The 22,772-nt window shown below is 44.5% G+C and overlaps 2 protein-coding genes across 5 annotated transcripts in view; both read left to right on the plus strand.

The window, feature by feature from the left end:
* ZSCAN25 (zinc finger and SCAN domain containing 25) overlaps positions 1-13,370 on the plus strand; it is a 51,996-nt gene extending 38,626 nt beyond the window's left edge. For all 3 annotated transcript variants that reach the window (XR_010934794.1, XR_010934795.1, XR_010934796.1), the window contains one exon: positions 13,098-13,370. The gene's annotated coding sequence lies outside the window, so the exon portion shown is untranslated. The remainder of the gene's footprint in view (positions 1-13,097) is intronic.
* A 586-nt stretch (positions 13,371-13,956) lies between these two features.
* LOC137206682 (cytochrome P450 3A28-like) overlaps positions 13,957-22,772 on the plus strand; it is a 42,446-nt gene continuing 33,630 nt past the window's right edge. For both annotated transcript variants that reach the window (XM_067705652.1, XM_067705653.1), the window contains exons 1-4: positions 13,957-14,097; positions 16,530-16,623; positions 18,695-18,747; positions 21,146-21,245. In XM_067705652.1, coding sequence (XP_067561753.1) covers positions 14,027-14,097; positions 16,530-16,623; positions 18,695-18,747; positions 21,146-21,245 — 318 coding nt within the window. In that variant the 5' untranslated portion in view covers positions 13,957-14,026. The remainder of the gene's footprint in view (positions 14,098-16,529; positions 16,624-18,694; positions 18,748-21,145; positions 21,246-22,772) is intronic.

The raw sequence follows: 22,772 nt of genomic DNA on the forward strand, positions 1-22,772 counted from the left end.
AAAGGTTATCTCCCTGGAGCTGGACAGGATCAGACCCTTCTTTGGAATGTGCAGGGTTTGGACAACTCAGGTCTGCTGAGTTAATCCTTTACTGCACACTTTCATAGCTCTTTCTTGTCATTCAAGACCCAGCACAAACACGACTTCCTTAGAGGCTTTTGCCAACCGACCATCCTGAACTACCCTCATCACTTCTTACCGTTTTGCCTTGGTTTGTGTCATCATTGCTCTTTGCCATCTGTTTTCTTGTTTGTGTATCGTCTACCTTCTCCTCTAGAATATAAATTCTTTGAGGGTGGAGATTTTGTTGATCATGTTGTATCTCAAATGCCAGGAACAGAGGATGCCAAAGAATAGTCATGAATAATAAATGCTTTTTGCTGAATGAAGGAATCTGGACCACCATAGGCTAATTTCTAATATCTCTTCTAGCTTTAAACGACCATTAATCAAGTTAAAGTATTCATATTTTTTAAACTAGATTTTGAGTTCTTGTAAAGAAAGACTTTTTCCCATGATTTTTCTACCTGAAAGTTCTGAAGGCTATTAGGCAAGAGCAGGTGCTGAGAAATCCTTGTTGAATGAATGACTCTTCTCGAAAGTCCCACACCCTCAGGCTCTCCCAGGGTTTCCTCTTCCCCTGCCTTCCTTCCTCTTCCCTGGTTTTGCTAATGTGACTTGTTAATCAGGATGCTGACCTCACCTGTGATTTCTCCTGTTATTCGGGGCTCTTTGATAATGATTTGGCACTTCCTGAGATGACAAGCATGTCTCTCCCTTCAGAACTGTGACGCTTGATGACTTCACTCCAGCAGGAAGTTCATAAGATGCCCAGTGGAAGCCAATCTTATTAGAGGCAGGTTTGAATGACACTTGTATTAATGCCTTAGGGCTGCCCTAGCAAAGTACCATAAGCTGGGTGGCTTAAAACAACAGAAATTTCATTTGCGTGGCAAGGTCAATAGGGGATGGATCACTGGTCAAAGCCGCATGTTGCCGTCATCCCCTTTGCCAGTGACTAGTCTGTTAAGTTTCCCTCCTAAGGGAATGACGGGTGCTGAATCAGCAGAAAACCAGTTCCATTTCCTGCAGAGACATGAGACCTTGGGGACAGCTGGCGGCTCACTCATTCAGAGTAAAGAGAGGAAACGCCCTCGCAGGGGCCCTGGCCATGCCAGGCGTCAGTCACTGTCAGAAGCCATCGGTTCTGTCAAAGGAGACTGGAGCCATGTGGACATACCTTGCATATGTTCCATAGCATTCCAGAGTTTTAGTTTCTTCAATCAGTGTTTGTTGAACTCTTATTGTGTGCCAGGTACTTTTTCAGTGTTGAAGATGTGAGGGCAAACTAGACAGACGGGGTCCCTGCCCTCGAGGGGCTCACATCCCAGTGGGGAGAGAGACAATGAGGAGACAAATACAGCAATTACATATCACCTAAGCGCCAAGACGGAAATGAACATGGTGCTGAGATGGCAAGTAACGGGGGATGCAATTAGTCCAGAGGGTCAGGGGAGGCCTCTCTGAGGAGGCAGTATTTTAAGCTGAGACATGAAGAATTAGGGGAGGAGCATTCCAGGTGGTGGAAACAGCAAGTGCAAAGGCCCTGAGGCAGGAAAGGTCTTGGCTTTGTCTGACAATAACAGAAGACCATGTGTCTGGAGGGCCACGAGTGAGGCAGGTAGTAAAAGGAGATGAGGCTGGAGGGGTGGGCAGGGGCCTCAGGGGCCCGTGGCAGGAGGCTGACTTTTAATAAGTGCATCTGGAACCCACCGGTGGGTCTTTAGCAGGAGAGCAACACAGGTTGCTTCCCCTGCAGGGGCAGTGGGGAGACTGGCCAGGAGGGGGCAGAGTGGAAGTGGGGGGCTGGCTGGGATCTGCCCAGGTATTCAGGTGAAAGATTCAGGAAGTGGAGGTGGTTCAGAGCAGACACAGCAGAAATGCATATTGTGGGAGGAATAGACAGGCCTTGAGGATGGACTGGAGGTAGGGGTGAGTGAGAGAGGAACCCAGGGTCCTGGCCTGAGCAGCCTGTCGCCACTCACAGTGGCTTCCCTTCCGGCCTGTGCCATACGTACCTGCTGTGCTTTGGGGACTCAGGTCTGACTCTTTGGGGCTCCATTAGGAGAGGTTAAAGCCCAGAAAAGCAGAACGAGAGGCCAGACAGGGGAACTGGATTGCCCACTTCATGCCTTAAAGTGCTTAGTCAGTGGCTTCTCAGTCTCAGTTGGGTAACCTGAGCTCCTTGAGTTTAGTCTTGGCAACTGACTCATCATTTCCCAAATCCTCCAAGATGATGTCTGGTGTGTAGGGAGGGGTTAGGACTTTTGGGAATAAGAAAGTGGGCCTCGCAGGCCTCCATGGTCGGGGTGGGGTTCACTTGAGTTCTGTTCTGTGGCTTCCAGCCTGGAGGGAGGGTCCTCCAGGCTGCAGGGGAGGTGGGACACTGAGGTTCCTCACTTAGATGTCTCGGTGGGGGAGGAGGCTGCTGGGCAGGATGAGCCCCGGCTGCACCGAGACGTCTGGAGTGTGGCCCTGCACGCAGAGCCTAGTCTGCAGAGAGCCCACGGGTCTCCCTGCCCTGCTTGCCCCCAGGAACCTCTGCTCCAAGTGTGGTGACAGCGTCCCAGAAGTCCTCCATGAGGGAAGGAGAAGGGACTGTATTAGTTTCCCAGGGCTGCCGTAACAATGTGTAACAGACTGGGCAGCTTAAACAACTGAAATGTGTTCTTTCACAGTTCTGGAGGCTGGAAGTCCAAGATCAAGGTGTCAGTAGGGTTGGTTCCTTCAGTCTTCTCCTTGTGTCTTCACATGGTCTCCCCTTTGTGCTTGTCTGTCATAATTTCCTCATCTTATAAAGATACCAGTCAATTGTGAGATGGGAATTGACATATATACACTCTTGAAACTGTATCTAAAATAGATAACTGGTGAGAGCCTACTGTGAACTCTGATCAGTGCTCTGTGGTGACCTAAATGGAAAGGAAGGCAAAAAAAGAGGGGATATATCTATACGTGTAGCTGATTCACTTTACAGTGGAAACTAACACAACATTGTAAAAGCAACTATACTCCAATAAAAATTAATTAAAAAAAAAGAGACACTAGTCGTATTGGGTAGTACTCACCCATATGACCTGTTTAAGCCTTAATTGCCTTTTTAAAGGCCCCATCTCCAACCACGGTCACATTCTGAGGTACTGGGGGTTAGGACCTCAACCTATGAATTTGGAGGGGACACAATTCAGCCTATACAGGATCTCAGGAGAGAGCCCGTGGGCCTGCACATAGCTGTCACAGGAGGGTGAAAGGAACCTGCAGCAGTGCATGTGCACTGTCATCAAGGCTGGGTGGAGTGGGGGGTTGGGACCTGGGCCAGTGAGAAGGGCCCAGGTCAGCAGGGGTGACTCTTAGACCAGAGAGAACCAGACCTGTGACCTTAATCATTAAGCTGTGCTCGTTCCAAACAACCTCATCAGTCCCCCTGCTGGGATGAACCACCCAAAGGGCACGGGGGCTTTGAGGCTAATGTTGGCCCCATGGGTGTCCTTTTAGGGCCCAGCCCGCTGCTAAGCACATTGCAGGCCCTTTGCGAAAACATCTCCTGGTTGTTTGTGAAGCACCCTGTGGACGCCTGGGGCACCGCTCATCCTTATGCCATTTGGGGATTTCCAAGCACCCGCTATCAGGAGTTTCATCTGAACCTCAAACATGCCTGGGAGGTCAGCAGGGGGTTCTTGTCCGGGCTTCTGTTTGGATTTACAGAGATTTCCTGGGTACCTCTCTGGGTCAGGCATGAAATGCTTCCAGTTTGGTGGGGAAATGTCAGACCCATGAACAGACCAATTCAATATGGTGAGAGGTTGGTCCTGGGGCTTTGGGAGCAAGAGACAGAGCACTTCGTCCCAAAGGGGTTTGGGAGGAAGTGACCGCTGAGCTGGCGCTTTTAAAATTTATTGTGAAAAACCAAATTCATAGACATACATGCTTTAAAAAGTGGAACAGTCCTACCCAGTTTACAACAAAATTAGAGCTGCCTTGCTCTACCTGATCCCCACTCTGGTTTTTCCCTCCAGTGTCCATTTTCACCCCACTTAGAAGTTTCTTCTGGCGTTTGTTGCCATGTCATTAAATGACATGCTTATCCTACTGTTTCTTGCTTACTCTGGGAGATGAGAGTTCAGGTTTCCGGTATCCTTCTTGCCTCACACCCACTTCCCGCCTTCCCAAAACAGGGAAAGGAATGGAATTCTTATTTGCTGTTTGCCTCATTATGACCTAAGTTCTCATTATTCACACTGAAGCCATGCACACGTCTATGCTTCTGTTTCTGTTCTTGACATCTTTTCATTTTCCTTGGAACCAATAATTCCTCTAGTAATGATGAGTTTTCTGTGTCCCAGTCTATCACCTGTTTTCCGCCAGAAGTGTAACTCCCCTCTCAGGACGTTCAAGCCCTCCCCAGGCTCTCTCCTTGCTTAGGCCTAGGCTGCTTGCTCCTGCTTCTACATGGCCGTCATGCTGGGCATTCCCCTTGCCTCTCTGCTGCACTGAGTTACCTGGATCTGTCTCTTTCTTGGTTTTGTCCCTTGTTTTGGTAGAGGGCATCATCTCGTCACATTCTGGGGAATGATGCCTAGGAGTAAATTTTTTTTTTTAAGAACTTGCGTGTCTGAATAATGTTCTGTTTTGCATTCATGCTTGTTTGGGCGTAGAATTCTAGGTGGGGCAGAATTTTCTGTCTGAATTTGAAGACGCAGAGTCTTGCTTCTGGTATTGCTGTTGAGAAGTTTAATGCCCTTCTGATTTCTCTTCCTTTGTGTGTGATCTGTTTCTTGTCCCCACTCCCTTTTGGAAGCTTTTGGGATTTTCTTTTTGTCCCTGGTCTTCTGAAATGTCATGACTCTGTGTCCTGGTGGATCTGCTTTCATCCATTGTTCTAGGCCAGAGCTGTCCATCCACCTTTCTGCGCTGATAAAAACGCTCTCTATCTGTGTTGTTCAATACTGTGGCCTCCAGCTGCTTGAGGCTACTGAGCACTTGAAATCTGGCTGATGTGACCAAGGAACTGCTTGTCTGGTTTTATCTAATTTTAAGTAATTTATATTTAAGTTTAATTAGCCATATGTGACTAGGGGCTACCATGTTGGATTGGTCATTGCACTTCAATGACCTCTCAGTATGGAGACTCTTGCCCTTTGGTTCTGGGAAGTTTTCTTGAATTATTTCTTTAAGTTTTAAAAATTATCTGTTCTGAAACCCCTATTGGTCAGATGATGAAACTCCTGCAACGGTTCTTTATTTTTCTTATTTTTTTCTCTCCCACTTTCCATCTTTGTCTCTATTTTTCTTTTGGACTGAATCATTTAACTTCACTTTCATACCTTTCAATGGGATGCTACGTCTTGTGTTATTTTTATTTCTGTGAGCGCCTTTTTGCTCTCTGTTCTGATTTCACATCAGCACAGGACTCAGGCCACTGTGACTGTTTTCCAAAGCTCCCTTCCTCCTCCCACACTGCTTCTGTTCCTCTGAGCTCCTTTTTCTGTTCGTTTGGATCTTTCCCTTTAATGCTGGCTAGTCCTTGCCTGTCTGCTTGTGTTTGAGGATGTGTGGGAGTTGTCAATGGTGGGCTTCGGTGTAGAGCTGTCTGGCTGGAGAATCCCTGAATATCAGGGTCTGTAGATCCTTTGGGCTGTTCTGCTTCCCAAGAAGGAATTCCCTAGTCTTCTGCCCAGGAGATGAAGGGTGGTAGAAATCTCATGACTCCTTCTGCTTTCAGTAATGCATCCTGACATCCTCTCTGCCAGGTGTCTCCAAGTCCAGAGTACGTCCAGTTCAACATGTGTAGAGAATATCCCCCAGTCTTCTACAGGCTAGGGGAGGTGGCCATAATAAAGTAACACAACCTGGGTGGCTTAAAACAATAGAAATGTATTGTCTCACCGTTCTGCAGGCCAGAAGCTCGGGGTCAGGGTGTCAGCAGGGTTGGTTCTTCCTGGAGGCTCTGAGGGAGGATCTGCTCGATGCCTCTTCCTAGCTTCTGGTGATTGCTGGAAATCCTTGGTGTCCTTGGCTCGTGGCAGCAATCACTTCAGTCTCTGCCTCCATCTTCATATTGCTTCCTTCTCTCTGTGTGTGTCTGTGTGTCTGTTCAATCATTGAATTAGGGCCCACTCTACTCCAGTATAACCTCATCTTACTTACCTAATTACATCTGAAAGTCCTATTTCCAAATAGGGTCATATTCTGAAATTGCTGGTGGACATGAATTTTGGGGGAACATTATTCAACCAAGTACAAGAGGGAAGTCTAATACTTTATTACATAGACTTTAAACAGTCCTCTGTTTTCACCCTCACTTAACACTTCCAGTTACAGAGGTACCTGGTGCATGCAGTTCCTGAGTCTTTCTGGCCTCCAGCGGCATGGTTCTGTTTACTCCTGTCTCCCGAGTGCTGTGGGATCAGCTTCAGTTTTCTCTGCTCTGCCAAGTGAGTGCTTTCATGGCAGATACACAGTGGTCATGGGCATAGACTCTGGGGCCAGACCACCTGGGTTTAAAGCTTGGCTCTGTGGCTATGTGACCTCGTCCAAGTGACCTAACTCCCCTGTGCCTGTAAAAAGGGGGTGATAATGAGAGAACCTTCTATGTACTGTTATTCTGAGGACTAAGGGGAGAACTTGGGAAGGTGTCTTACACGAAGAGCTCTTGATGACGCTTGGCTACATCTACTTGTAGGTTCAAACAGTTGGTGGCTGTGGTCTCCTATCTGGTTGTCTTTGTCCCTGTGGATTTATGCCTTTTAAGAAAGCTCTTTAGGGACTTCCCTGGTGGCCCAGTGGTGAAGACTCCGTGCTCCCAATGGAGGGGGCCTGGGTTCGATCACTGGTCAGGCAACTAGATCCCACATGCATGCTGCAACTAAGAGTTTGTGTGCCACAACTAAGGAGCCAGCGAACCACAACTAAGGAGCCTGCGAACTGCAACTAAGACCTGGTGCAACCCAATAAAAATAAATAAATATTTTAAAAATTATTAAAAAAAGAAAGCTCTTTAGTGCATTTTATGGGGGCTTCAGGCAGCTTCAGAAGTAAATGCTTGTGTTAAACCCACCATGTTTAAGCTTCTGAGAGGAATGTTGAAGAGGCATTCAGGAGGGAATAAGCAGGTGGAGCAGCCTGAGCAAAGGTGGGGAGGTGTGAGGTCGCATGGGCTGTGCAGGGACCTGCAAAAACTCCAGTCCAATGCAGCATAAGGTCTGAGGCGGGGGGTCAGGGACACAGCTGGGGTGTCACCTATCACCTAGATGAGGCACAGGCCGTGTGGGACTGTGGGAGGGGTCAATCGGGGACGCCCTGATTAGGTGTGCAAAGGCTGCCCTGTGATAGGTGATCAGACAGGAGGCTGTGGTCATTGTCTAGGTCAGAAATGGTGAAGGTCTGCATGGGGGAGGAAAGTGAGAAGAGAGGAAATTTTTGAAAGATATTGAAACTCTTAAAAATATTGTTAGTTATTCCTTCCTAAAATTTTATTTAAAAAATTCAAATACAGAAAATTTGAACAGAAAGATGGAAAAAATCTTATAGTAAACACCTATCTACCACCTTCTGGACTGAATAATTCGCATTTTGCTTTCTCTGTTTCATCACCCATTTTCCCATCTCTCTATCCATCCATCAACCCATTTCACTTTCTGACTCAATTCAATGTACGTGCAGAATGAGAATACTTTACCCGTGAACACTGCAGCATGAGTGCCATTAACTAGATGAACCATGATGACTAAATAAAACTGATCTACTGATACTATCTTTCTTTAAAATTTTGATATTTTGTTCTTCCTAGATGTTTTTGCATTAAGATTGATTTTTTTAAATAGTAGGTTAGAATATAATTTGTCTTGATCACAGATTTTTGGCAAATTTCTGCTCAAGTGGAATGCCTTACTTTCCTCGCCCTATTCCCTGCCCTGCCTGGAAGTCCTGACTGAATTTTATAAATACACTGTGTCTGTAAGGAGGGAATGAGCTCTCCTTACTCCTCTTTTTGGTTCCTTTGGGATTTGTTTTTTCTGTGTCAACAATGCACTCACTTTGGGAATTTTTAGAAATAATTTCTGCTCCAGGGTAGGAGGAGGAGAGTGCGAGGGATTTCAACCCAGGGTCTTTGACATCCTACAGGGGTGGGGAGACCTGAGGCTGGAGGGCCTGCTCAGGGCCCTGAGCTCACACAGCTGGACAGACACCCCCAGCCCCAATTAGAATCCAGGAAATAATGTCCTGAACATTTATGACTCAGTGTCTCCACACACCGCAGGTGGTAAGAGGAGGCATTTAAACACAATCAATAAAAAGGAAAGGGCTTCCCTGGTGGCGCAGTGGTTGGGAGTCCGCCTGCCGATGAAGGGGACACGGGTTCGTGTCCCTGTCCTGGAAGATCCCACATGCCGCGGAGCGGCTGGGCCCGTGAGCCATGGCCGCTGAGCCTGCGCGTCCGGAGCCTGTGCTCTGCAACGGGAGGGGCCACAACAGTGAGAGGCCTGCGTAACGCAAAAAAAAAGACAAGAAACAACAAGTGTTGGCAGTGAAGTGGAGAAAGGGGACTCTCCTGCAGTTGGTGGGAATATAAGTTGGTCCAGCCACTATGCAAACTAGGATGGAGGTTCCTCAAACAACTAAGAGTAGCACTACCATATAACCCAGCAATTCCACTTCTGGACATTTATCCCAAGAATATGAAAACATAAATTTGCACACTGCAGCACTGTTTACAGTAGCCAAGCTATGGAAGCAACCTAAGTGTCCAACAAGGTTCTTGAGTTGCCACCACAAGGCATTTGGATTTTATCCTGTGGATGATGGGAGTGGTTGGAGAGATTTGAACAACAGAAGAATGTTATAAGTGTAACATTTTAATGGGTTTTAACAGGTTCTGTCTGGTGGCAGAGTAGGGGGTTCTCAGGATGAGGCCAGCGTAGGGTCAAGCAAAACTCATTAGGTGGTTACTGCAAAAATTAGGAGAGACTGCCAGCCCTTCACCCCCTCTTTTGCAATATAACCTGCGATGTTCGTCTTTCCCTTCATCTTACACTTGCTGTTTCATTAATTACCTTCCTCGTGGTCTTCTGAAATTTGCCTCCTGGCCTGTGAGTCCCCTTTCACTCATTGATTTCTTTTTTCTTTCTTTTATAAATTTATTTATTTTATTTTTGGCCGCGTTGGGTCTTCGTTGCTGCACGCAGGCTTTCTCTAGTTGTGTCCAGCAGGGGCTCCTCTTCATTGTGGTGCGCGGGCTTCTCATTGCGGTGGCTTCTCTCGTTGTGGAGCAGGGGCTCTAGGTGTGCGGGCTTCAGTAGTTGTGGCACGCAGGCTCAGTAGTTGTGGCTCGCAGGCTCAAGAGGGCAGGCTCACTAGTTGTGACGCACGGGCTTAGTTGCTCCGTGGCATGTGGGATCTTCCCAGACCAGGGCTTGAACCCACATCCCCTGCACTGGCAGGCGGATTCTTAACCACTGTGCCACCAGGGAAGCCCCATTCATTCATTTCATCATTTTTTACTTCCTGCTTCTTGGAAACCCAAATGATTCTGATTGCTACATGTCAGAACTGTTTGCAACATCCCCTATCTGCTGACACCATGAGTTCAGTGAATACATAAAATTTAGTAGGCAGAAGGGTGTGCTGTCATTTTTGTGGCCAAAATCACCTCTGTAGCATTTGCACAACAGTGGAAGCATGGTGGGAGGAGTGGAAGGAAATATTTATCCCATGTGATAAGCTATAACCTGCCAACTTATTTCGGGAGGCCCTTTGGAGCCCAACCATATATGACACTGGCACAATTTTGAATCACAAGATGTGGCTCTATTTCCTGGATTCATGATTTAATTGCTTGGGCAAGACCTTTCCCCACCCTGAGCTTCTGTTTCCACATCTGTAAAGTGGGAATTAAATAATCCCAGCACTGCTTATCTCACAGAGATTTCATGAGGATCAATTAAGAGAGACACGAAAGAACTTTATAAACTGTACTTTGCAGTAGAGATGTTAGTGGTTAGTTTATAATGATAAAAATTCTGGGATTGTGGAGAAAGTGAGCAGCCAGAGGAAGTCTTCCTCTTCTTCTTCCCTTTGCTGTAAAGTCTATGAAAGTGCTTCTGCTTCTGGGCATAGGGGAGGGGGTGTGTAGCGGGGCTTTCTGCATGGTGAGGTATGTGTGGGTCAGAAAGAGCATAGCCCTGCCTTACCCCACTCCCCACTGACAGGCTTGCTAGGGGGCCTTGCCTTGTCTCTAGGTTGGGTCAGAGCTCTGGGTCACTACCCTCTCAGAGGACCTGGGCTCTAGACCCAGTCATTCCACTAATTCTTGGGCAAGGAAGGGCCTGGTAAAGTTAAGACCTTGGGTTATAAAACTAGAAGATCTAGGTTTGAATCCCAGCTATGCTAGTAGTTAGTTATGCGTCCTTGGCTGGTCACTTAACCTTTCTGTGCTGCAGTTTGCTTATTTGTAAAAAAGGGACACATATTTTGTAAGTTTAAGGTGTACAACATGCTGATTTGGTACGTGTATATATTGCAAAATGATTACCAAAATAAGGTCAGTTAACATATTCATCACCTCACATAATTACAGTTTTTGTGTGTGTGGTCAGGACATTTAAGATCTACTCTCTTAGTAATCTTCAAGACTATAATACAAAATTGTTAACTCAACTTTGATTACTCAGGACTGAAAAAGCAGATAAGCCATTTACAGTTGATGAGGACACTGTGTTTCTTATATCTATATAATTACTTTAACTGGGTTATACTGTACTATAATTACCTGTTTATTTGTCTCTATCTTCAACCTGATTATTGTCTGGGTCTTAGTTGTATCTGTACCCTAAGCGCTGAGAACAGAGCTTTGAAAGTACATGCCAAGCCCATTAGCGCACAAATGAGTAGATGAGGGATGTGGGGTGGGGGGTGATATTCAGGCACACGTCTTCCTTCACAATCTTAGTCTGTCAGACTTTTAAGTTAGGTGTGCCCTGCTGTGGAATGAAGGGGCACAAAGATCATGCCTTCTATTATTTCCCCTCGCAGAGCAAGGCCATTTGCATTGATTAGAACTGGGTACTTGCAAAATTTCAGTCCTAAACAATGACTAGCCTATCGCCTCTGGGATAGATTCTAACCAGCTGGACCAGGCCCTGAGGCGAATAGGGCAGCAGATAGTCCTGTGGGTTTAGTGAGAAAAATCATTGTAGCCCAGTATATGTTTTGGAGGAAGATGAAGGCATATAGTTTCCACAATGGTTTTGTTTCCAAGAAGAATAAGAAAGGCTGTGGGTTTAGTTGAGTGAACTAAGTTGTCAGAAGTTATCAGATGACACCCCAGTCATCCCATGTGGGATGTATTTTGTGTTCCTCTCAGTTGGGAACATAGAGAGGTGGATCCTACACACAAGACCCTAGTGTCCTCATAACCTGCACCTGTCTTTATTCTCAGTGAGGTGAGATAGAGTCCTTGGTTCTGGAGACCCGTGGGGGAGCTCCTGGGCAGGGGTAGCTATGGAGGTAGGAGCCAGAATTGTAACCAATTTGCTGTTGTAGTCTTGGGTCTCACTATTTCACATAGTGACCCTCATCGTGAAACAGCAAACGTTGAATACTGGCATTTCAGTGCAGAAGACTTGCCAATCTATCTTCATGTTAGCTTACATGTGACATGTTGTGATCAATAGCTGTTGAGAAGCCACCTGCAGTCCCTGAGCCTCAGTTTCTGTATCTATAAACTGGGGATTGTATCATGACCCTACTTAAGAGCGCCCAGAGAAGGTACCGAAAGAGGGCAGAAATGCATAAGAATTTGTGGGACTTTCTATGCTACTTTTCCTCAGGATCATCTTCCAGCTTCCCAGGCCTGTCTTTTGTTGGTACTCAAGCTTGTATCCACTTCTCTCCTTCATGACCTCTCTGTAGGGCTCCATTATCCTAGAGGTTCCAGAGGTATGCTACATACTAACCTTGGTTGTGTGTCTCACTCCCTCCTCTGGGAAGCTGCTCTCAAGGTAGGGGACTGTATGGCTTCTAGCCCCCAGCCCAGCGCAATACCTGCACCTGACATTCACCCACTTGGCCTTGAATCAATGCGTGGATGAACAGATGTATTCAGGCATTGTATTTCCAGTGGCAGCTATGGATTTTAACAGGTGCCTCCTGGAGAAAGTCTGAACCCAAAGTTGACAAGCTATGATGGTAGAAATTTCATGTTGCATGACAAGGTCCCAAGGAAATAAAAAAGGCAGGTGACATAGTTGGGACTTACTATAATTTACCAATGAGACCTCCACCCACTCAGGCCAGTGTTGGGCAACCCTGGGGACTTTCAGGCCAGAGGGATGGAATGTATTGGCAAGAGGTGAGTATCGCTTGCTCCAGAAGGACTGAAAATGAGAAGGATAAAGGGAGAAGGAAGTGCACAAACAAAGCTTAAACGTCCTGTGTTCCTATTGAGTTTAAGAACTTTTGAGGTTTTGTTTTTCATATAATTCACACTTTCTCAGGCCAAGGAGATACAGCATTTTGGTCAGAGGGAAGACAATGAACCAGTGTAAATTTCAGACCCTCAGTCCTCTAATTTCTCCCATGAGGAATGGGGTGGGGGCTCACAGATGCCACTGACTTCTACTACAGACCTCCTCCTTAGTAACACCTTGCTACCCCTTAAATATTTTCCATCTAGTCAATGATAAGGAAGCATCTGCTCTGACCCCCCCTCCCCCCACTTTGCCCCATAGAAAAACCTCATGTTTTCTTTATGGAGACTTGTTTGCTGTATGTGCCACATCACTGGTGGATAAGGAGGTTGGAGGTCCACTTGGTCACTGGGCTGCTTTCTCCGCTTCACTCCCTTCACCCTCATTGATTTTGCACTTGTGGCCTTTCCAGAGAGAGGGGGTCATTCTTTCGTTAAGAATCTGTGTAACTGCTGTCCACTGAAGGACCCTCTGAGGGGCGGGACAGGAAGACTGAATGGATACCCTTGGTGCAGCCATCACCACATGGTCCATGTCTTGTCTCTCCTTTGGGGGCCCTCTTGTCAACAGAACCCTGATGGATAATCCTGAACGTGCAGTGATGGTGGCCAAGGCACAGCCAGGCCCTCTTGTTGTATTAACGATACAGAAGATGATGCGGTCACCAAATAGCCACAGGAAACAGACACACAGGGGCCCAGAGTTCTCACTACCACCAACCTTTCCGATGTCCATGCTGCAGAAAGCATTCTGCAAGGTACCAGGGGCATAAGGGTGACTAATACTCAGACTGTAGCCCAAACTCTCAATCTCTTAAGGGAAATAGGTGTGGAAACCAACAATGGTTCTGGAGGATAGAAGGACAATAATAGAATTGTGTGTGTGTGTGTGTGTGTGTGTGTGTGTGTGCGCGCGTGTGTGTGTGTTGGGGGGGGGCACGACAGAAGTCATCCAGAAGAGGAAGTGGTTATTCCTATTGTTTAGGGAAGTCTCTAAAACAATGTGCTTTCTGAGCTGGGATTTGAAGGATGAGTAGGTGCCTTATGGGGAAACCAGGATATCTAGGCAGAGGAAACTGCATGGTAAAGATTAGTAGACCTAGCATGTCTGAAGGATTTCAAGTTTTGGAGTTCAGGCAGTTACAGAGAAAAGGGCAGTTTAGAGGATATTTGTGGCTAGCGGTTTTATTTGAGTTTCTGTAACCTTTGAAATTACTGATAACACTGATTGAGTTGTTACTGAATGGCCACAGAATATGAAGTCAAGGGAGGTCAAATTGGACTGTCCGTGATGCCAACTATCAAGGCAGGGAGGGCTCATGCAGGTGGAGCACAGGTAGCCCTTCTATTGGCTGCAGCTCCAGCTCCACCACCTTCCCAGGACATAAACATTTCAGCCTCAGTGAATCATCCCTGGATGTGAAAGGAAGCAGGCAGGCAAAGAGTAACACACGCAGCTGAGAAGAAACTCAGAGGAGAGAATCACCGAGGAGAGTGGCCATGGACCTGATCCTGAGCTTTTCTGTGGAAACCTGGGTTCTCCTGGCTACCAGCCTGGTACTCCTCTATCTGTGAGTATCTGTGATTCTGATTTCCTCTGTAACCTTGGACTTGGGGTGCTTATCAGGTCCCACTTTCCCTTTACTGTTTTGAGGATCAGTTAGTGGAGGGAAAGTTGCTTAAGCTGTGGGTGCTACAAACACCAAAGGGGTTATTATCGATCTTAACCCAGTTCTGTTGAACGAGTAACCAACAAACACCCTCTCTACCACCACCCCGCCAAGTTTTTATCTTCTGTAGCTAGGAGGGTTTAGTGACGTTATTTGCTCCTGGGGATGATTGACTACCAGTTTCCATGGACCCAGACTAATCAACCAGAATCCACCAGGGGAAGATTTAAAACAACTGGTCCCTGCGCAGTGGGGTGCTGTCCCCTTTCCAAGCTCTGGGGATCCTGGAGGCATGAAGTAACTTGGGATTTGTCTCATGATCTTCACCTTCTGGGTTCAGTATCTGCTGCAAGAGCCGTGTAGAAGGATTGGCCCCTGTGTCACTCAGGGGGTTCCTGCTTCCTTCCCTCCCTCCCCAGATGTCATTTACACAGGGCACCTTGTCACCCAGGGGCTGGAAATTGATCGCCCTTCACTTCATATCGGCTCTTCCCCCTTTCCTGTGTCCCTCCTATGGCATCCTCTTCCAAGGCTCAATTCCCCCACCCTGTACTATGCAGAGCTATCTACCCCCAAATGAGAAATCTTTAGAGGAGAGGACACTTGGCAGAAATCTTGAAATTATATTCATTTCTTTCAGCTTTTCCTCTCGTCTCTGAGAGCTTTAGCATCAGCATAGAAATCTGAGAGTTCATGTAACACGTTGAAAGTTCAGAAAGGGAAATTGATTTGCCCTGGTTGTGAAGGCGAAGGAAGGAACTGGGGTTGGAATAGCCCAAGTCACTCCCATTTTGGAAGTTGGTGCTCACACCTGCACCAACTTTTCTGGAGGAAGGATCTAAACACCCAGCTGGGCTTGGCCAAAGTGCCTCTGCTGCCTCTTCAAGCACAGTTTCTTTCAGGCAATTTTTGGGTTTATTTTATCACATAAGATTTGATGGATTTGTACAGAATATTTGGAACCTGTAAGACCTTAAAAACTAAGCTTCAAAGAAGAAAAAAGTCTTAATCAAACATTCTGCAACATTTTATGGTTATTCATTCTGTGTTGCACAATGCCTCTTTTGCTGTCTTCAGGGAGGTACCTGAAGTTTGCAAGGCCCACTTTTAGCTAAAAGGGCTTGCAGAGCATGTTGAAGCATTTCTACATAGCACACTTTTCAGCCATACCTTTCTAATTTGCCCCCACAGAGTTAGTTTTGGCGGCCTAGCAACTTCATCACTAAAACCATTGCCAGCAACCTCTTCCCCTCAACCTCTCTTTTCCTCCACTCTGTCAATTCTCAGAAACACCAGACTGAGAAGACCTGCAAGATTTCAAACCCCCCATTTGTGGGATTCCACACAGAGCACATTAAGATGAGTTTCACGTACACCAGCTGTAGGAAGCACCAGCCTTAATGGCTTTTTGAGGTAGTTGGCGCACAGAGGCAGTAAACAAACTAATTTGTGATTGAGGATCTTGAAAAAAACGAGTGTGCCTGGTACTGTGTTTAGCAGGTGAGTATCACAGGTTGGAGGACCAGATACCATTTGAGAAAGAACGGTCTGGAAATGGATCCTCTAGTCATTGGTTCACTTATACAGTTATATTGAGGGAACATATGGTCAGTCACCCTTCTCTGTAGGGCAAATCAAGCAAATTGCCTGACAACAGAGACTTGAGTGTAGCTGAAAGGTGCTCACATTTCTATGATGCCAATGGAAGCCTTGAACACAGTTTGTATTTTATAGAAATTAGGACACTGTTATTCTCTAAGGCTTGATTATGAAGTTGGACTTAAGAAGAATTAAATCCTAAAATGGGGTCAGGATACAGAGGGAAAGAAAAGCATAAAAATCTCCATGCAAATTGTAAGAACAATGTCACAGTAGGCTCTCAGTAACTGTTGTTTTGCAGACGAAGTTAAGCAAAATCTCATTATTGGAACAGAAAAAGAAATTTTCCCTTTCTACCTAGAATAAGAATCTCCAAATCATCTAAGAGTCAAGTTACCAAATAAATATGAGTGAATTCCCTGGAAGAATTGCAGCCTGAACCTCTCAGGACCACTCCAATTAGAAACATTTATAAAGTATTCACTCTAAGATTGGAACTGTGAAGACTTCAGCTGCCTTTAGCTAATCGTCATTACCTTTAATGGGTCTCGTACTGGTGGTGGGCAAGGAGATGATGAGTGAATGTAATGATTGCTTTTGGAGCTGCTGGTATTTTTTATTGCCTACATGCTATCTCCTTAGGTTGACTGTTCCAGTTCTGAGTCAGTGACTGGCCAGCTCCAGCACCACTATTCCACAATTCCTGTGACCTGGTTTCCTCTTTCACTTTACAGATATGGGACTTATTCACATGGACGTTTTAAGAAGCTGGGGATTCCTGGGCCGAGACCTCTGCCTTATTTTGGAAATATTCTGTCCTACCGAAAGGTGTGTGTTGTTTGAGCTCCAGCTTTGCTTCTTATGGTGGCAAATCTCAGCTGAATAATATAGTAAACCTGCCCCTCCTCAGGAGGAAGTTCTGAGGTTTCACACTTTCCAGAAATATCATGGACCCCACCCAGCACATGGCCAATTTTACAACACACCTCTATTTTTAGCTGTTAGGAGCCTCAGGTTTTGCGGCCTCAGACGGCCCAGCTCTCTAGCTGATTCAGCACAGAACTTGATTTTCCATCTGGTGAGTATTGTGAAGAGGATTTTCTTTCTGCCACCTGGATTCCCGTGGAAGATTCCCAGGAAGGCACCATCCCCTTAGTATTAGGAGAAAAGCATGAAGAGGGTGCCTGGTCGTGGCTTATTAAGCTGCCTACACTACAGTCAGGCTTTCCTGTTGGTAGCATAAGCTCTGGGTAGCATTTTTTTCTTCCTCCTGGATTGCTTGGTAACTTCAGTTTCTAACGCAGCCTGAGTATTCAATGTCGGGTAATTTGCACCTACTTGAATTATCTCAAGAACTGCTAATGCCTGCAGTTATTTCTGTGGCTCTACTCCATTTTTGCTATAACCCTGACATCTTCTGTGTTTCGAGGGGTGGAGCAAGAGCTTTTTGCTTTACTTCTGTGCCTCCAGAGAAAGCACCTTATGGATGCATCTGAGCAGTGAGTAGGTGTAACGGAGACAAGATGGTGGTTGTCTAGTTACTTCAGGTATTTAACCACTAAATAAGTTGTGGGGTTTAAAAAAAAAATAAAAAGGCAGAATCGGGCTTCCCTGGTGGCGCAGTGGTTGAGAGTCCGCCTGCCGATGCAGGGGACACGGGTTCGTGCCCCGGTCCGGGAAGATCCCACATGCCGCGGAGCGGTTAGGCCCGTGAGCCATGGCCGCTAAGCCTGCGCATCCGGAGCCTGTGCTCCGCAACGGGAGAGGCCACAGCAGTGAGAGGCCCGCGTACCGCAAAAAAAAAAAAAAAAAGGCAGAATCACATATACAAAATCACTAGAAAGGATATGATTTGACAAAATTATTAAAAATTGAACTGAACTCAGTAGAATGTACTAGGTGGCATATGGACTATGAATTCTGGCTGAGCCTTGATATTAATCCAGCTCTGATGCCTTGCCCAGGGCCTGGCCCCTGAAATGAAGGTCATGAGCTACGTCCATGTGTCCAGGGGGCAGAGCCTTGTGTGTAGGCTGCTCTCTGGCTCAGATTTCCTTTCCTGCAGACATAAGCCTTGTTTCTCAGATCCTGATTCTCCCAACTGAGGTCTTCATTGTCTCATTACTGCCTGTGAACTTCATGAACTGTTTTCTCTCTGAAAAAGCAATAATTTATTTTCCACCTTTCCCGGATGAACTCCTTAGTAGATGCACTCCAAGACCCATGTTTCTGAGACCTTCATTTTCATAGGTAAACCATCAAATATCACAGCAGAAACTTAGTAACAGGAAGTTTGTTTTCCTTTAAGCCACAGAGGGAAAATTCAGGGCAAGTGTTTTAATTGGTGGTGTTGTTTGTAGTTGTGGTAACTCCCCATCTTTTCTGTGTTGAGCTGGAAAACTAGAAGGTGATCTACTTTGTCATTCATTCACTCATTTATTTTCTCACTCAACACACACCCCTTAGACTTACTTAAATCTGCTGGACTAAAAAGGTCGCTGGTGTCTTTAACTTCCTAATTCTTCTAGAAATCTAGAGAGGGCTCATGAGATAAATGAAAAGGCTGCTTAACAAGGAGATGAAAGTGTGTACAGGCCGATCTAACTTACCCTTCACTTCAGTTTTCTCACGAAAGACAAGGAGGTACTTAGTATTCACAGGCAAAGGTAAACATTTAGTATCTGTAATAGAGAAAATGCAAGAGTGATTTAAAATTCTCTGTTCCAATATCTCCTTTTTCCCCTTCATTTCCCCTAAGAAGTCTCTGAATATGAACTTCCTTCCACCTGCCAGTGGAAAATAGTAAGCCTGATTTCATGGGTTTCAAGGTACTTTTGTCCCCAAAAGAGGTAGTGTTCAATACATTTAGTTTAATAATCTAATTTTGTTTCTCTTGCAGGGTCTTTGGGAGTTTGACAATGGATGTTTTAAAAAGTATGGAAAAATATGGGGGTGAGTATTCTGGAAAGTTCCATCGGATAGACTTGTTATGATGTGGCGCCCCCTGTGGTATGGAAGACAATCTCAGTCCAGAGCTTCTTGGGATGAAGTCTATTGTAAAGCTTTGGAGTCTTGTTCTTTCTACCAGGGATCCCAGGTGTCAGCCAGGTGTCCAGATCTACAGTCTGAATTAGGCCTGGAGATTTGCAGGTCATCACTTTTCTCCAGACTTTGAGGCCCAGGGACTCCTAACATCGCTTTCTGTCCAGTGTCACTCTTCCCCCCTTCTCCATTTTTCTTTCCTTAGGTTGCATTTAATTGCATAAAATGCATTATTCCAGAACATTCTAATATGTGCCCATAAATGCATTTTTTGACCCTTTTCCACATGATTCACTTAATTAAAAGCCAAGAATCCTTTATTTAAGTTCTGCGTTTAATATGTCCTTTTGGAAAAAGAGCTGGGGGTTACAGGTAAAGAAAATAGGAAACAATTTCTGCTCAGCTTTTTACATTCTCTACAAGTATGGAGGTTTTTTTGTTATTGTTTTTAATTTTCAGCCAAGACTTTCCAATGTAATTGTATTCAGTTATTGTTTTATCTACTATTTTTCTCTGACTTTGAAGAGATGTGGGATACATCTAACCCAGAGTGTGTCATGTGGGCTCACAGACTTTAGGAGTTTTGTAGGTTTGATGAGAGCAGCAGGAGAGGTGTAATGTAGTGACTGTTTGCCAAAAGGAAATAGGAGAAGGCTCTGCCTCTCTGTACCTCTTCATCTTCTCTGATCAAGTCCTCGGAAACCATAGGGCCCTGCTGAGTTGCCATGGCCCCAAAAGTCAATGTGATTGAGTGGACAGAGCACATAGCCGTGGATCACTACTGGACCAGCTCCAACTGCCCCTCCAACATTTAATACTTGTGAGCTCTGGATAGAGTCACTTTTTCATGGTGGATCCCAGTTCTCTCATTAGAAAATGGTTCTCATGCTTGGGTGTAAATGAGAACCACCTGGGAGAACTTGTTATAAATACAGAACTTTGACCCCACCCATCAGCATACCAAATCAATATGATCTGGGATAGGGCCAAAAATCTGAATTTTAACTGGTAATACAAGAAATACTAAGGCTGGAGTGACATCTGAATATAAAGTGTCACCCCAAACCACGATCTCTTCTCCACCCAGGTGTTTTTGAAAAAACATGATGGGAAGAAGGGAATCATCCAAGTAATATGGTCAATCACATGGAAGAGCAGATTAAGTACCTCTTCAATCCCTTCCGTCACTGCTTCAACACTAAATGCACATGACACCCACTTAAACCCTCTGAGTTTTAGAATTTTTTTGGGGGGGGGAAATAATGCACTGGTTCTCATCCATTTTTATATGTGATCACAAAACCATCTGAAATTCCTGTGTGAAGTCAGAGGAATAATAGGTAACATGCAGAAAACCTTCCATTGTGTTCTAGCCATCGCAAACGATTGATAGAGGAAACAAAATGCCGGAAGACAGTGTGATTAACTTAGAGTCAACCTCATGCCAGTGGCCCATTCCTATGAACGGGCATCCTGACAGTCAGGAGATCAGGCAAAATTGGGATGTCTCACATCCGAGGAGTCGGCTTTATGTGGTTAGGTGGGTCAAACGTAGGCCTGCCCTGCTGCTAATGGCTGTCACCTACACGGAGCCTGAGGCCCACTTGGGACCCATGTCGAAGAATAAATATAAGTAATGAAAAGAACATATTTTAAAAATGAATTAAAAAAGAATCATATAGATGAAGAAAAAAAAAATGAATTATACATGCTCCTCTGAATTTCTTTATTCTCTTTGTCCTTTTGTTTCAAATTTTTCTAACCTTGATGCTACCAAGGATATCTCCTTATTAGTTAATATAATATTTCCTTTTAAAAATTATGAACTAGAAAGCAAATTTTAGAAAACAGAGCAGAGAAAATCTTTCATAATCCCACTCTCACTTGTGGAGTATTCCAAATCTTCTTCCATTTGCAGACACATTTTACATATTTATGATCAATGTGTCTATAAGTTTCATAGGCCTTTTTCATGCTTTTGATATAGCTTCAAAAATGAGTGGGTGGACTCTCCTTAATTAATTAGTTTTTTCATTCTTAGACAATTTACTTGCCTTCGATTATTTACTAAGCTAACTTCCTTTTTGATAATGAAATATTTTAAACCTATAAAAGTTATGGAGAATGGCATAGGAAATAACCCATGTAAACAACACCTAGACTTAACAAATGTTCTAATGTTATTTCTAACCATGATCTCTAGGAGTAAGGATTATGTAATGTCAGGATGAGAATCTGGACTTAAGCTGTGAGTCCAGCTGCAGAAACCAGATCATTAAATTTAATCACATCTCTTTTCCCTACACAGGTGTTATGAAGGTCAACAGCCTCTGTTGGTTGTCACAGATCCAGACATAATCAAAACAGTGCTAGTGAAAGAATGTTATTCTGTCTTCACAAACCGGAGGGTAAGCATCCATTTCTAAGTTTAAATATTATTTATTTATTAAATATTTATTCTGTAATAATTATAAATTCACAGGATATTGTCAAAAGAGAAAAATACAGGAAGGTGCTGTGAAGGAAACCCTTCATCCTGTTTCCCCAAAAGGTTAATATCTTGCATAATTATAGTACAGTATCAAAGTAGGAAATTGACATTGATACTATCCACATAGCTTATTCAGATTTTATCAGTTTTATGTGCATTCATTTGCTGTGAGTGTGTGTGTGTTACTCTATGAAAATTTATCATAGATGTAGATTTGTGTAACTACCACCACAATCAATGTATAGAAATATTACTTCCCCATCAATCTCCCTCTAACCATTCTTTTATAGTCACAGTGAGTAGCTTGTCTTTTCCTCTTATCAGGGTCTTAGTAGAGCAATTCTTTTTGTATTTTTATAGTTTATTATTTTATCCATACTAAAACACTTCATGAAATCACTTACTGTTTCTTTTTAACATCTTTATTGGAGTATAATTGCTTTACAATGGTGTGTTAGTTTCTGCTTTATAACAAAGTGAATCAGTTATACATATACATATGTCCCCATATCTCTTCCCTCTTACATCTCCCTCCCTCCCACTCTTCCTATCCCACCCCTCTATGTGCTCACAAAGCACCGAGCTGATCTCCCTGTGCTATGTGGCTGCTTCCCACTAGCTATCTATTTTACGTTTGGTAGTGTATATATGTCCATGCCACTCTCTCACTTTGTCCCAGCTTACCCTTCCCCCTCCCTGTATCCTCAAGTCCATTCTGTAGTAAGTCTGCATCTTTATTCCCATCTTGCCCCTAGGTTCTTCATGAACATTTTTTTTTTTTAGATTCCATATATATGTGTTAGCATACAGTATTTGTTTTTCTCTTTCTGACTTATTCACTCTGTATGACAGTCTCTAGGTCCATCCACCTCACTACAAATAACTCAGTTTTGTTCCTTTTTATGGCTGAGTAATATTCCATTGTATATATGTGCCACATCTTCTTTATCCATTCATCTGTTGATGGACGGTTCGGTTGCTTCCATGTCCTGGCTATTGTAAAAAGAGCTGCAATGAACATTTTGATACATGACTCTTTTTGAATTATGGTTTTCTCAGGGTATATGCCCATTAGTGGGATTGCTGGGTTGTATGGGAGTTCTATTTTTAGTTTTTTAAGGAACCTCCATACTGTTCTCCATAGTGGCTGTATCAATTTACATTCCCACCAACACTGCAAGAAGGTTCCCTTTTTTCCATACCCTCTCCAGCATTTATTGTTTGTAGATTTTTTGATGATGGCCATTCTGACTGGTGTGAGATGATATCTCATTGTAGTTTTGATTTGCATTTCTCTAATGATTAACGATGTTGAGCATTCTTTCATGTGTTTGTTGGTAATCTGTATATCTTCTTTGGAGAAATGTCTATTTAGGTCTTCTGCCCATTTTTGGATTGGGTTGTTTGTTTTTTTAATGTTGAGCTGCATGAGCTGCTTGTAAAT

Source organism: Pseudorca crassidens, chromosome 15, assembly GCF_039906515.1.
Source record: "Pseudorca crassidens isolate mPseCra1 chromosome 15, mPseCra1.hap1, whole genome shotgun sequence".
Lineage (NCBI taxonomy): Eukaryota > Metazoa > Chordata > Mammalia > Artiodactyla > Delphinidae > Pseudorca > Pseudorca crassidens.